This window comes from Neomonachus schauinslandi, chromosome 1 (assembly GCF_002201575.2).
Source record: "Neomonachus schauinslandi chromosome 1, ASM220157v2, whole genome shotgun sequence".
In the NCBI taxonomy this organism is placed as follows: domain Eukaryota; kingdom Metazoa; phylum Chordata; class Mammalia; order Carnivora; family Phocidae; genus Neomonachus; species Neomonachus schauinslandi.
In genome coordinates, this window is record NC_058403.1 from 198148642 (window position 1) to 198161960 (window position 13319).

Here is a 13319-nt window from a genome sequence, read left to right on the forward strand (position 1 = left end):
CTGAGCACGGAGCCCGATGTGGGACTTGATCTCATGACCCCGAGATCACGACCTGAGCCAAAATCAAGAGTTGGATGCTTAACCAACAGCCACTCAGGCGCCCCCTCTTTAGACTTTATCATGTAAAACTAAAAAGCACTGGAGAAGTGGGGGCAGTTTAATTATACAGAAATATTTCCTTACTCGTTTTGGGTTTGTTTCTTAACGTAACAGTAAATACACGTTAGAGTTTTATTTTGCTCCCGAGTGCTAATGCTAGGGGCTGCCTTGTGTCAGTAGCATGTAGACAGACAAGTTGTTCTGTGTGACTGAAGTCACCACTCAGACCTGCCATTTTGGTCTCCGAGTCAGTGGCTTGCGGAAGTGCTTAGTACTCAGCTTCTCATTTCCTGCAGACCCCAGGGTTTCCGGGAGCATTGCATTGACTGATCTTGTTGGTCTTCAGGCTTAGTTCCCTTTGTATCTTCGGGAACTACACAGAGAGCTTAGAGAAATGAAGGGGAGACAAAGTGTACTATTCAGAAAATCCGTCTCAAATAGAGGCGCACTTACATGCATGGAATGATTCTGCACAAATCTTAAGGCGGCGGTGGCACTGAGATCTCTTTGTAACCTCAGTCCTAGTTTGTCATGTGGCGGAGGTGAGAAGTACGGTGGCTTATTGAGGCTGGGCACACTGGTAATAAAGCTTTCTGATTTCTTTCAGAAGAAAAGGAAACTGAAGAGAACAAGGAACTCACTGATACTTGTAAAGAAAGAGAAAGCGATCTCGGGAAGAAGAAAGTAGAACACGAAATTTCCGAAGGAAATGTGGCCACGGCTGCCGCAGCTGCTCTCGCTTCAGCTGCAACCAAAGCCAAGGTTTGCTGCTCACAGCCCTTGCCAGGCTCCCTTCAGCCGTGAATGGTCGCCTTGTTTTCCGTTATTGGGAATGGTAGTACCCAACAGGAGATGACTGCTTGACCGGCATTTCTAGGTTAAGAATTCGCAGGCAGGAGGAAGGGCGGGGGTGTGCGAGTCACAGATCTGGTCTGGGGTGGGGGGGCTGCCTTCCAGGCATTCCTTGTTCCACTCCGCACTCGGCTCTTGGCTTGTGGACACTCCAGGGAGGGGGGACAGAACTTAAAGTCCCTCGTGTTGGCCTGCAGAACTTGTCTCGGACTATTGTTCCAATTTCTGCTCGATTGAAATGTTTGTGATTTTTAAGACAAAAATCTGTTTCCTTGTATAAATACTTCACCCTGCTCTTACAGACTGAAAGGAGAGAGGGGGACCTAAAATAACTCTTTTTCTTCTTGAATTTGCCAGCTTTTCTGGGGGTGGTTTTCTCTATTTATAACCTAGTATTGGCTTTGTGGCATATTTAAGAAGAAAGGAGAATGTTATTTTCCCCACTTTGTGTTAATTTAGCATTTTAAAGCCTTCCAGGCATGAGTTTTAAAAAAAACCCTTTTCACCTCTTCTCCATCGTACCCTGCGAAGTAGTTTCCTTCCATTGTAGATTCCCATGTTTTGAGCAGTATTTACTGGAACATACCTAATCGTTTTATCTTGAGCTGTTCTTAATCCATTGGTAAAGATACTCTTTCATGGTCTTTAATACCCACAGACTGTACAGCTGCTGCAGACTACTTCTCCAAGTGTTTAATCTGTGATGCATGATTTATAACAGACCCACAGATGACCCAGTTCAAACCACAAGACCTCCGTTTTGAGTGCCCACCATCGGGCATAGGTGCCGCCCATGAGGAGGAGGGGTGTTGCCAGTCCCTCCAGGTGGCTCCCCCAGCTGCTGGTTCCTGTTACAGTAGCTGGAGGTTCTGCATGTTCAGACTTCCCAGTGTCTTCCCAGGATGCCTCCTGATCTTCATGGTGATTTAGCTGCAGTATTAGGTATTCTCTCTCCTCTACCTTCCCCTACCTCTGGGGACTGCTGAGGTGCACTCTTGACCGAGTGAGTACTTATGTAGACACCAGTTTGATGGTGGTTTCACGTCTGTTTGGTTTTGCTCCTTCATCAGAAATAGTTTTTGGAGCCTCTCTTTCTTCTGCCAGGTTGGACTCTGGCACCTCATTGTCTCTGAGCTGAGTTCTCGTTGTTCAGACTGTCACCAGGGACCTTAAGGGCTGCCTTGGGCCTGTTTCACAAATGAACTGGAGGCCAGGAGGGCTTCTGTCCTTTGTGACTTTTATCAGCTGACAGCACACCATCCCCCCAGTCTTCAAACCCACAGCCTGGGGTCCTCTCTGTCTCCTCTTATTCTTTCACTTTCCACGGCTGCTAAGCCACCAAATCCTTCTTGGTTGTGTTAGTGCCCCTGGTGTGCCCAGCCCCTTCACTGCTCCCTTAGGCTGGCTTCCCATCATCTGTTGTCTGTCTTTTTCAGCCCATTCTGTGTTTTCAGCCAGAGGAATATTTCTCATTTTTTAAATTTTCTATTGAAGTATAACTTATATTTGAATAAGTCTATTGAATATACGTCTACAGCTAGTGTATTTTTCACAGACTGAGCCCACCTATGGGCTCACAGACAACACCTACATCAAGCAACATAACATTCCCAGCCTTCCAGAAGCTTCCTCATATTCCCTTCCAGTTACTGTGCCCCTCCCCCCAAGAATGGTTGCTAGCCTCTTAATGCCATGGATTACTTTCTGCTTTTTTGACTTCATATAAATGGAATCGTACAGTATGCAGAAAAATCTTTAAAAATACAAACAGGAACAGGAACAAACATGATACTTTCTTAAATAAGCTCCCTAACTCAGGCGAAAATTTCAAACTCTTCAGTGTGCAGTTCACTAGTTTTCCTGCTCAAGACGCTTCTCTGTTCTCAAGCGTCATTTTTTGCCTGTCTGACCTGAACTGTCTCTTGCAGTTCTCCCAGACAGAACCCACTCTGACGTCTCCAGCTGGGCTGTTCTGGACCCACTTCCCTCTCACAGAGATGTTTCTCTCCCTTGCCCTCTCGTTGTTTCTTCTCCCTCTGCCGCTGTGTCTGCTTCACTGTAGGTTGTCAGAGCAGAAACTAAAATGGTAGACTCCATAAAACATTTTACAGATGCTTCATGATGTTTTCATGGCGGATGAAAACACGATGGCCTCATAGCTGTTAAGATGTGCAGCTTTGGGCACAAAAGTTTGTGTATTGTGCACTCCTGACCACCTTGCAACAGCTGTTTGATTCCTTTACTGTAGAAAAATTGCTCTTATGGATCAGTTGCCCTGGTCCTTCCATACTCCGTACAAGGTTTAGAAGAGTCCAAAGAACATTTTCCTTCCAGGTCACTGAATTTTCACTCCCTCATGCTCTCTCAGTCTTATTTCTGATAACTGGGAACTTAGATCGTTATTCTCATGACAGCTGCCTTTTCCACAGATCTGTGAGTGATACACATGTGTGTGATGCATGACTTGGCACGCATGAACTGTTGAGTGCCACTTACAGCTGGGTCTCATGCGTTTCATAGCACACATAATCATTTGTGTGCTACATGGGAATTAAGGGTAAGGAATTCACTGAAATTACTGTAATTAGTACAGTTTATCTAGCCAATCCAAGTTTTCTCTTACTCTCTTTTTGTTCTTCTGTATCTATAAACAGCTTTGTTATTAAGAGTTTTCCTTGATACATTTTAATTGTTTGTCACACTGACATGGAGTGGTAATTATAGGTTCTGAATCTAGCTCCGCAGGGAGGGTGAGCATGCTTTCTGGCTTTTCCCCATCCTTGCCATATGAGGGATTCTTCAGTAGCACATCCATTTCTTCGTTGCACCTACTGACACGCTGTGAATTGACCCACCTGAAGAGTGGTGTGTGGGTGTGAGAAGGAACACCATTGGCTGGGTGCTCTATATCCCTTCCATCTGGGTGCTTAGATTTAGCTGGAAGGAGGAGTCCAGAACTATTGCTGGAATAAACCAGAAACCCCCCCAAACTAAAATATATTTTCTTTTTTTCAGCAGCAGGATGATTCAGTTCTTCCAAGATAACAGAGATCACATTTTCTTAAGACCACAGACATTTCTTTCAGATTGATTCTGTCACCATCCCATGTCCATGTACCTTGAAATGGCTAAAGTAGGTTTGTCTTCATGGTTACTGGGTGTTAGTTCTGGAGTAACAGGAAGATTCTTTTTTGCCCCTCAGTGATACCTCTTACTTGCTCCCTTTTGCCTGAAATTCTTTCTTGGGATAGGAAATTTTTCATTGTACATTGTAGTTTTAAGGCTTTACCAGATTAAGTATTGACAGAAATGGATTGACACTATATGCATTGATCATTGAAACCATATCTTTTTTTTTTTTTTTAAGATTTTATTTATTTATTTGACAGAGAGAGACACAGCGAGAGAGAGAGCACAAGCAGGGGGAGTGGGAGAGGGAGAAGCAGGCTTCCCACCGAGCAGGGAGCCCGATGCGGGGCTCGATCCCAGGACCCTGGGATCATGACCTGAGCCGAAGGCAGACGCTTAACGACTGAGCCACCCAGGCGCCCCGAAACCATATTTTTTTACTTGATACTGCGGAGAGAAGACAGAAGGAGAAATTAACCTATTTGATCATTTTGCCCATAGTTAGCCCTATTCACTTTCATCCTTAAATGACTAAACAGAATCTACCCTTGTTCTACTAGTCGAAATCCATGCTTTGTTGTGTAGAGTTCACCTTAACTCTATTACAACCAGGTTACCTCTTTGTTATCATTAATCTTTTTGTGGTTGTTCTTTATCTAGCATGCATCTGTGGCACACTCCCAGACTCCATCATTCTTTTTTTTTTTTTTAAAGATTTTATTTATTTATTTGAGAGAGAGAGAATGAGAGACAGAGAACAGGAGAGGGAAGAGGGTCAGAGGGAGAAGCAGACCCCCCACTGAGCAGGGAGTCCGATGCGGGACTCGATCCCAGGACTCCAGGATCATGACCTGAGCCGAAGGCAGTCGCTTAACTGACTGAGCCACCCAGGCGCCCTCATTCTTTTTTTTTTTTTTTTTTAAGATTTTATTTATTTATTTGAGAGAGAGAATGAGAGAGAGCACATAAGAGGGGGGAGGGTCAGAGGGAGAAGCAGACTCCCTGCCGAACAGGGAGCCCGATGCGGAACTCGATCCCGGGACTCCAGGATCATGACCTGAGCCAAAGGCAGTCGCTTAACCAACTGAGCCACCCAGGCGCCCTCATTCTTAAGTTCCATATAGCCAGTATGTGAATACATGGGTGCTCCCTCCAGCCCTTCTTGGGAAGGTCCTGGTCATCACTGTGGCCAGACCTTCAGGATTCCACAGCCTGAGCATCAGCCATGCTCTTGCCCCAGTTCCCCATGGCTGTGTAACCACCACAAGACCTGGCGGCTTAAGAACATCATCACTTTATTGTATCTTACCATTTTTGTGAGTGAGAAGCTCAGGCTCACTTGGCTGGAAAAGCCCTGCTCTGTGTGGCATTGGCTGGGCTGTGAGGGGGGACCTGGGGTGGCTGTACCACAGGGGACTGGCTGGCCTCATCGTCCCCACACAGCTCATCTACAGAGTCATCTTGGGCTTCTTCATATTAGGATGGTATCACAGTAGTTGGACTTTGTACGTGGAAGCTTATAACTTTATGAGAAGAGTGTCCTGAACAATGAGAATGGGAACCTGCCAGTGTCATGTCTTGGGAGTCCAACCTGGCACTGTATGACCTCAACCCAGCTCTCCCACTCAAAAGTTCTATCCAGATTCAAGGTGCGGGGATCATTGACCACACCTCTAGATGGAAGGCATGCCACCCTAACCCCACAGTCTGCCCTCTGGTCACAAATTACCTACATTTCTCCCAGTTGAAAAGTATAGATTCTGTTGTGTCATGTTTATGATGTCAGGCTAAGGCTGGGGGTCTGAGGTCTTCTCTAAATCAAGTCCAGGTACAGATGAAGCTCCCTTAGGAATGGTCTTTCAGGTACAGCTCCTTGCATCTTGGTCTTCTCAGTTGGAAGAATTTGAGAACTGACATAACAGTGGTAGGACATGTGGAGAAAAACTGCACTCACGTTCAAGAAGGGTGAAAATGGGAGGCACCAAGAGAGCACTTGTGGTTCATAGCAACTTTGAAATCTGGTCAGGTGCACATTTCCAGTGTCTTTCTTCACCAGGGCCCGGTCCTGCCCCGTATGACTTATTCTCTGCAGCTTTTGATTTGGCCTTCTGGGCTTTGGATTCCGCCTTCTGAGTCATTTTCCTTTTCCATTAAAAAAGCAGCCCTGTTTTTGCTGCTAAGGGGCTTACTTTACCTGCAGTAAGAGTCCCAGAAGGAAAGAAGGGGAAGAAATCATGGCTGATTGAAAACTCCAAGCTTGAATGAAAACATTAGTTTATGGTAATATAGAATATAGGAGACATGTTCTAAAGATACTTAGAGATCCTCCCATCTAATAGGGTCTAAGGGGCAGGCATACCCTTGTAATTCTTAGAAATCCTATCATGCACTTGGTTCAGAAGCTCTTACAGCCACACCTTGAGCTGTTGACTCTGAGGTCATGATTAACTGGTAGTGCTCTGGATTTTATCTTTGTCCTGAAGCCATTTTCTAGTTTTAAATCCTTGCTGGTAGCAGCTAGAGATGAGAAACCGTTCTTTTTTCAAATCCTGCTCTCTTTGCTCTCAGTTGTCTAGGAGATTTCTGACTCCAATAATGATGGCCTGGAAACTGAATAGTTCCTTCTTTGGTTCCTTTCTCTTCTGGCTGCTTGTAATAAAATACCTAAAGGACGTTTATGTTTTGCCTGGAAATCACTCCAGCCAGATCCGCAAGTTCATTAATGACCCTTCCTACTGTCCACATCACTAGAAGTGACAATGTTGTTATAGAATAAAGATTGACTTCTCTCCAACCTCCAGTATGCTCTCCCTCTCTGTCTTAAAGCTCTCGCCAGTGGTTTTCTTGAGGTCCTTTCAGCCCTGCACCCACTGCATGATACAAAGCCATTGGATCTTTCTTGATAGGTTTTTGATAAAACAGCACCCTATTTCCAGATACCAAATTTCTCTTCCCAAAGCAAGACTTAGCAGTTAGAAAAAAGAAACCAAACAACCATTTTATTATATCTCATGATTGTACAGAATTTGAGCCCTAGCCACCTGGGCAGTTCTGCTCCACAGGGTTATTTGTTGAATTGTAGTGGTATTCACCTCATGGGTAGGTTCGTCTGGAGTGTCTGAGACAGATCCCTTCAAGTCCTAATTCTTGGCAAGGGTGGCTGGACCCTAGCCCCTCCTCATACAGTCTCACGGTCTCTCCCTGTGGTCTCTGGTACATACTTAATACGTGGCAGATGGGGACTCCCAGAAGGAACGTTCCAAGGGTCAGGACATGAAGTTCCTAAGCGGGGAGCTGGAAAAGGGCACCACTGTTTTCTCTTGGGCAAGGCAATTAGAGAGCCTGTCTTGATTCCAAAGGAGGGATTATAGACCCTTCTCTCCATGGAAAGAAGGCCAGTGACTTTGTGGCCATCTTTAATCTACCGCAAGTCCCTTCTAAGAATTCCCCAGGAAAGTATCCACTAAAATATCAGTTCTAATAGACATTTGTAGATAACTGTAAAACGCCATTGGATTTCAGATTTGAATTTTTAATTCCATCTCTGCCATTTACTTGTCTCTTAACCTGAGGCAACTAAAATAAATTTTCTGAGCGTGTATCATTTTGTTTGAATCAGAAGGCCTTTTTGATCTGCCTTTCTGACAAGATTATTATTATAAGAATCAAATTAAGTATTAAAAAAACATTCTGTAAGCTGGAAAGTGCCATATTTTGATGATTCATTAAACCAGTATCTGAGTGTCCATTATGTGCTGGACTCAACTACAATAGTGGGTTTATTTGGTACCAAAGAGATATGGATGGTGCCTGCCTCTTAAGAACTCAAAGTCAACCCACTAATCTTGAACCTCACATTTTGGTTGAGCCATTAGGATTTACAGTTAGTTATGAAGGAAAAAAAAAAAACAACAAACTAAAGAACATGTATAAAATGCTGGAAATGTAACCTTAAGGAGTCAGTATCAAATGAGATCTAATTAGGGATTATATACAATTTCATATAATGTATATTGGAATGAAACTCTTAAACACACAATACATAAATTTAGTCTACTTTTGCATATTTGATTTTTACACAAGTTATGTTATGGATGGATTACTGCTTTAGTAGATATTTAATCCCTAACAACAAAGATCTTTCCTCTGTAATGTCGAAGATGATTTTTGAGTTTCTTGAACTCTTTCATCTCGTAGATGTGGAAACAAATCCACAGAAGGTAATGAGAAGCCCAAAGTTAGGTGACTAGTTGTAGAACCATGACCAAAATCCAGATCTGCAGACTTGGAGTCTGGCTGGTCCCAACCAATGCAGAGACATAATCTGATAAAATTCTCCATTCTAATCCAACATTTTACAATTAAAAACCCAACAGCTAGCTCAAAAAAAAAAAAAAAGTACCTTTTTTTGTTGTTGTTTTTTTGTTTTCTTAGTATGTTTGTGATTGAAGTTTCTCATTTTGAAGAACCAAAAAATAAAGAACAGAAGAAAGAAGGAAAGATCTAATACAGTTGACTCCTCCCTGTCTCCGTGGCTTGCCTTACTGGCCAGTTTTTTTTCTAGGTGCCCTTCAGAAAGGAGTTCAGTTCCTACTTAACTGTGACCCTTGGTGAGATTATTAACTTTTCTAAGCTTCAGTTTCTTTCTATATATAATGAATTCTTTTCTAGCACGTTATTATTAGAAGTAAAAGAAGTAGCATGAAAATACAGCATGGTGTCTAGAATGTCTTAAGTGCTTAATAAAACCCAGTATTCCCCCTTAGTCCAGTAATGAATTTCAATAGTTCACTCTCACTTTTACCTTCTCAGATTTTTTTTTTAAGCAGACACGAGTTGTATTTGGATCCATTAACAACTTTTGTCCAGTGCTTCCTAACATTTATCTAATCATTTCAAGGCCCTGTGAAGGTTTTGTAATTTCCTCCAGAATTTACTTCTTTTTTTTTTTTTTTTTTTTAAGATTTTATTTATTTATTTGACAGAGAGAGACACAGCGAGAGAGAAAGCACAAGCAGGGGGAGTGGGAGAGGGAGAAGCAGGATTCCCGCGGAGCAGGAAGCCCGATGCGGGGCTCGATCCCAGGAGCCTGGGATCATGACCTGAGCCGAAGGCAGACGCTTAACAACTGAGCCACCCAGGCGCCCCCTCCAGAATTTACTTCTGATAAGCCTTCGTGTCTCTTCTACTGCATTGACTTAGTACGTGTATGTCACCAAATCTGTAAAGTAGCGTAATTTTTTTTTAAAGATTTTATTTATTTATTTGACAGAGAGACACACACACACAACATAGTGAGAGAGGGAACACAAGCAGGGGGAGAGGGAGAGGGAGAAGCAGGCTTCCCGCCGAGCAGGGAGCCCGATGCGGGGCTCGATCCCACGACCCTGGGATCATGACCTGAGCCGAAGGCAGATGCTTAACGACTGAGCCACCCAGGAGCCCCTAAAGTAGCATAATTTCATAGATTCTTGATAGCAGGACATACGCTGTTCTGTGAAGCATACCATCTTGCCTTCTCCCAGGTGCAAAAGCTTGTACCAGTAAAAATAAGGATAGTCATAGAAGTCAAATAAAAAAGGAGGCTCTTCCCCTAGATCTAGAAATACAGGAGATCAAGAAATGGCATGTTAACACATTCATTAGGATGCAGTCAGCAAAATTCAGAAAGTGAGGCAATGCAAAGGACCAGGCCATTTCTTTCAGAGAAACCTAATGTTGCATTTCTCCTCTTACAAATAAAGATTGCAAGATGGAGCAGAGGAGAAGGTACAGTCATTTGGTTTTAATAATTGTATAAAGAAAATCAGAGCTAATATATAAATAAACATTATTATTAAGGCCCAAAATATGAAAAAGCCAAATTTGATGTGGAACATTAATTCTTTTCTCCGGTTTCCACTCAAAATCCAAATGTTATCAAGCTCACTAGTGAACAGTTTTTATACTTGATATGGGGTAATTTTGATACCTATTAAAATTTTTTCTTTAACTAGAGGTCAGACTGAATAATTCTATAAATCCGTAAACAAACTGCCGTAGAATTTAGAGATTGAAGTTTTTGTTTTTTCTTTCCCTAAGTCTTTTACTCAAATTTGTTTCTTTAGTTTGAAGGCCACGGGTTTTTCATATTTCACTCCACAAAGTGCCCACGTTCATTTGTAGAGATTTCTGGTGGTTTTTCTAACTTTGAGCATGGGTGAATTCTAGACTTTTGATAAAGGCTGCCGCTTCTCCCTGTTCTCTCTACTCTCCACCTCATGTCCTTGTTGCCTCTCTCTCAAGTTGCCAAGCAGGCACAACATGGGGCTTCCCCAGGCCTTGGCCCTGGGTAGTGCAAGTCAGGTGAATAGATAAAATATAGCGCAGTAAGTATCATCATGGAGACTGTGGGAGCCATGACGCAGGCAAGCTGCCCAGAGGAAGTGATGCCTGATGCTGGATTTTAAAAGACATGTTGGGGGGTGCCTGGGTGGCTCAGTCGTTAAGCATTTGCCTTCAGCTCAGGTCCTGATCCCAGAGTCCTGGGATTGAGCCCCACATTGGGTTCGCTGCTCCGCAGGAAGCCTGCTTCTCCCTCTCCCACTCTCCCTGCCTGTATTCCCTCTCTCGTTGTCTCTCTCTGTCAAATAAATAAAATCTTAAAAAAATTAAAATAAATAAAAGACATGTTAGAAGTGGTCCAGGGCAGGTGGAGGAGGGTCTTCCAACAAAAGGAGCTCCCAGGGCCACAGCACTGTTAGCTCAGAAGTACCAGTCACCCACTGTGTCCCAGGCACTGTTCTCCGTACGTTGTGTGTCTCCTCACCACCACCCTCATGTGGGTGTAGTTGTTTTCCGGGGTCCTAGATGAGGAAACAGCAGAGAGGCAGGGTAACTTCTAGGCCATGGTTACACAGGCATACCTCGTTTTATGGAGCTTCACAGATCCTGCAGGTTTTTTTTACAGATTGAAGGTTGGTGGCAGTCCTGAGTTGATCAAGTCTGTCAGTGCCATTTTTCAGTCTGTCACTGCAAAAGCAGTGCATTTGCTTACTTCGCATCTCTGTATCACATTTTGGTGATTCTTGGAATATTTCAAACTTTTTCATTATTGAATTTCTTACAGTGATTTGTGACCAGTGATTACCGCTTGCTGAAAGCTCAGATGGTGGTTAGTATTTTTTAGCCACGAAGTATTTTTTTAATTAAGCTATATACATTTTTTGAGGCATAATGCTGTTGCATACTTAATAGACTTTACAGTATAGTGTAAACATAACTTTTATATGCACTGGGGAAACCAAAAAATTGATTTGACTTGCTTTGTTTTGATACTTGCTTTATTGGGTGGTCTGGAACTGAACCTCCATTATCTCCAAGGTATTCCTGTGCAGGCAGTAAGCCCTCTAGCCTGCCCTTTCCTGCCTTTTATGAACCTCTGTTGATGTGGCGTATCAAGAGAGAAGTGAGCCACAGGGGTTGGCTTGGCAGAAAACTCTTAGTGTAAAAGGCAACAAGGCGAGTACACAGGAAACTGTTAAAGAACATTCTAAATGTATCTGATTAAGGGCTAACACTGGTCCAGTTTAAATTCTCAGGTAATTAAACCACACTTGATGCATAAAGTAGCACATAACGTTTGCCTAGACAGCCACTGTTCAGTACCTCTCCTACCTCAGACCGTGTATGTCACATTGAAGAGTCTTTAGCCAGGTTTTTAATCCCTTTTCTGCCACCTGATAGTTGTATAGCCTTAAAGAGGCTTTTTTTTTTTTTCTTCCCACTTTTTGTTTGGAAATAACTATGGTTTGGGGCACCTGGCTCAGTGGGTTAAGCGTCTGACTTCAGCTCAGGTTATGATCCTGGGGTCTTCGGATCGAGCCCCACATAGGGCTTCCTGCTTAGTGGGGAGTCTGCTTCTCCCTCTGCTCCTCCTCCATGCTTGTGCTCACTCACTCTCTCTCAAATAAATAAAATCTTTTAAAAAACTAAAATAACTATACTTCACAGAAGTTGCAGAACATGATATCACAGAACAATCCTGTGGACTGTTCACCAGTTTCCTCCAGTGGTAACGTCTTATTTTTAAGTAATCTACTGTTTTTTATTCTGTTTTCTCCTCTGTGATCTTGTTAATTCCATAGACTTTTGTTACGCTTTCAGCGTTGTTTTTAGTGATTTTAGGATGCATCCTTGAGTTGTTGCAGTTTAATCCCAAGTGTTCTTACCATTTCTTCAGTAATGGGAGAACCTTACTGCTTTTCCTTGTCCACTGCTTCTCACTTCCTTTCTCCACTGCAGTGTTTTCTTTGATGAAATAGGTTACTTTCCTCCTGTTCCAAGAACTCTTGAGAACTTCTTTCTGTGCAGGCCTACTGGCAATGACTTCTCTGTTGTTTCTCTTAAAAGGTCTTGATTTCACCTTCCTGTTTGAAGTATATTTTCAGTGGGTACAGAATTCAAGGTTGGCGGTTATTTTCTATGTCTCTTATGCTTGGTTGTGGGTTTTTGTTTTTGTTTTTCCATTTCCTCTCTGATACAGTTTGAATATTTTCTGTTGACCTATCTTTCAGTTCATTAGGCATATCTTCTGCTTTTAAACCTAATCTTGGAGTTACTATTTCAGTTATCATATATTTTAGTCATAATTTCAATCAGGTGTATATTGATCCTTATATAAATTCTAAATATATTGAACTTCTTTTTTTATCCATATTTTCCTACATTTTCTTATACATAGTGAGTGATCTTAACATATTTTAATGTTCTTGCCTACTAAGTCCAATGTCTGTGCCATCTGTGGATCTGCTGTTTTGATTAAATGCCAGATATGTATAAAAATTTAGATTCTCTGAATAGGAAGAAAAAAATATTTTATATATACATAAAATTTAGATGCCCCAGGTGATGATGTGTAGTCCATCTATACGATTTAGTGTTCCTCTGTGGTGTTGACAGACCTGAGAACGGGTCAGGGCTGAGGTGAAGCTAGATGGCAATTTGGTCCTTCTCCTCCAGGACCACCCCTGATCCTTGGCTGTGACTCTGCAGAACTTACGATTGGGATTTTGAAGGAGTCTTTATCACTTCAAAAGGGAGTTTACAGGAATTTTTGTCTTTCCTTGAACCCGACTCTGCATCTTTAAAATTTCCCATGTGTCTGAGATGGTGACCAGCTTGTATTTGAAGTCCCCCCACATCTCTGCCAGCATCACTTCATCCAGAGCCATGAGTTGCCACAGTTCTTCATTATACAC

At 42.7% G+C, this 13319-nt stretch overlaps 1 protein-coding gene across 5 annotated transcripts in view; it reads left to right on the forward strand.

Annotated features, from left to right (window-relative positions):
* SMARCC1 (SWI/SNF related, matrix associated, actin dependent regulator of chromatin subfamily c member 1) overlaps window positions 1-13319 on the forward strand; it is a 173929-nt gene that overhangs the window by 131717 nt on the left and 28893 nt on the right. For 4 of the 5 annotated variants that reach the window (XM_021686949.1, XM_021686951.1, XM_021686952.1 and 1 more), the window contains exon 24: window positions 707-861. In XM_021686949.1, the coding sequence (XP_021542624.1) occupies window positions 707-861 (155 nt within the window). The remainder of the gene's footprint in view (window positions 1-706; window positions 862-13319) is intronic. The other variant, XM_021686950.1, reaches the window with a different exon arrangement.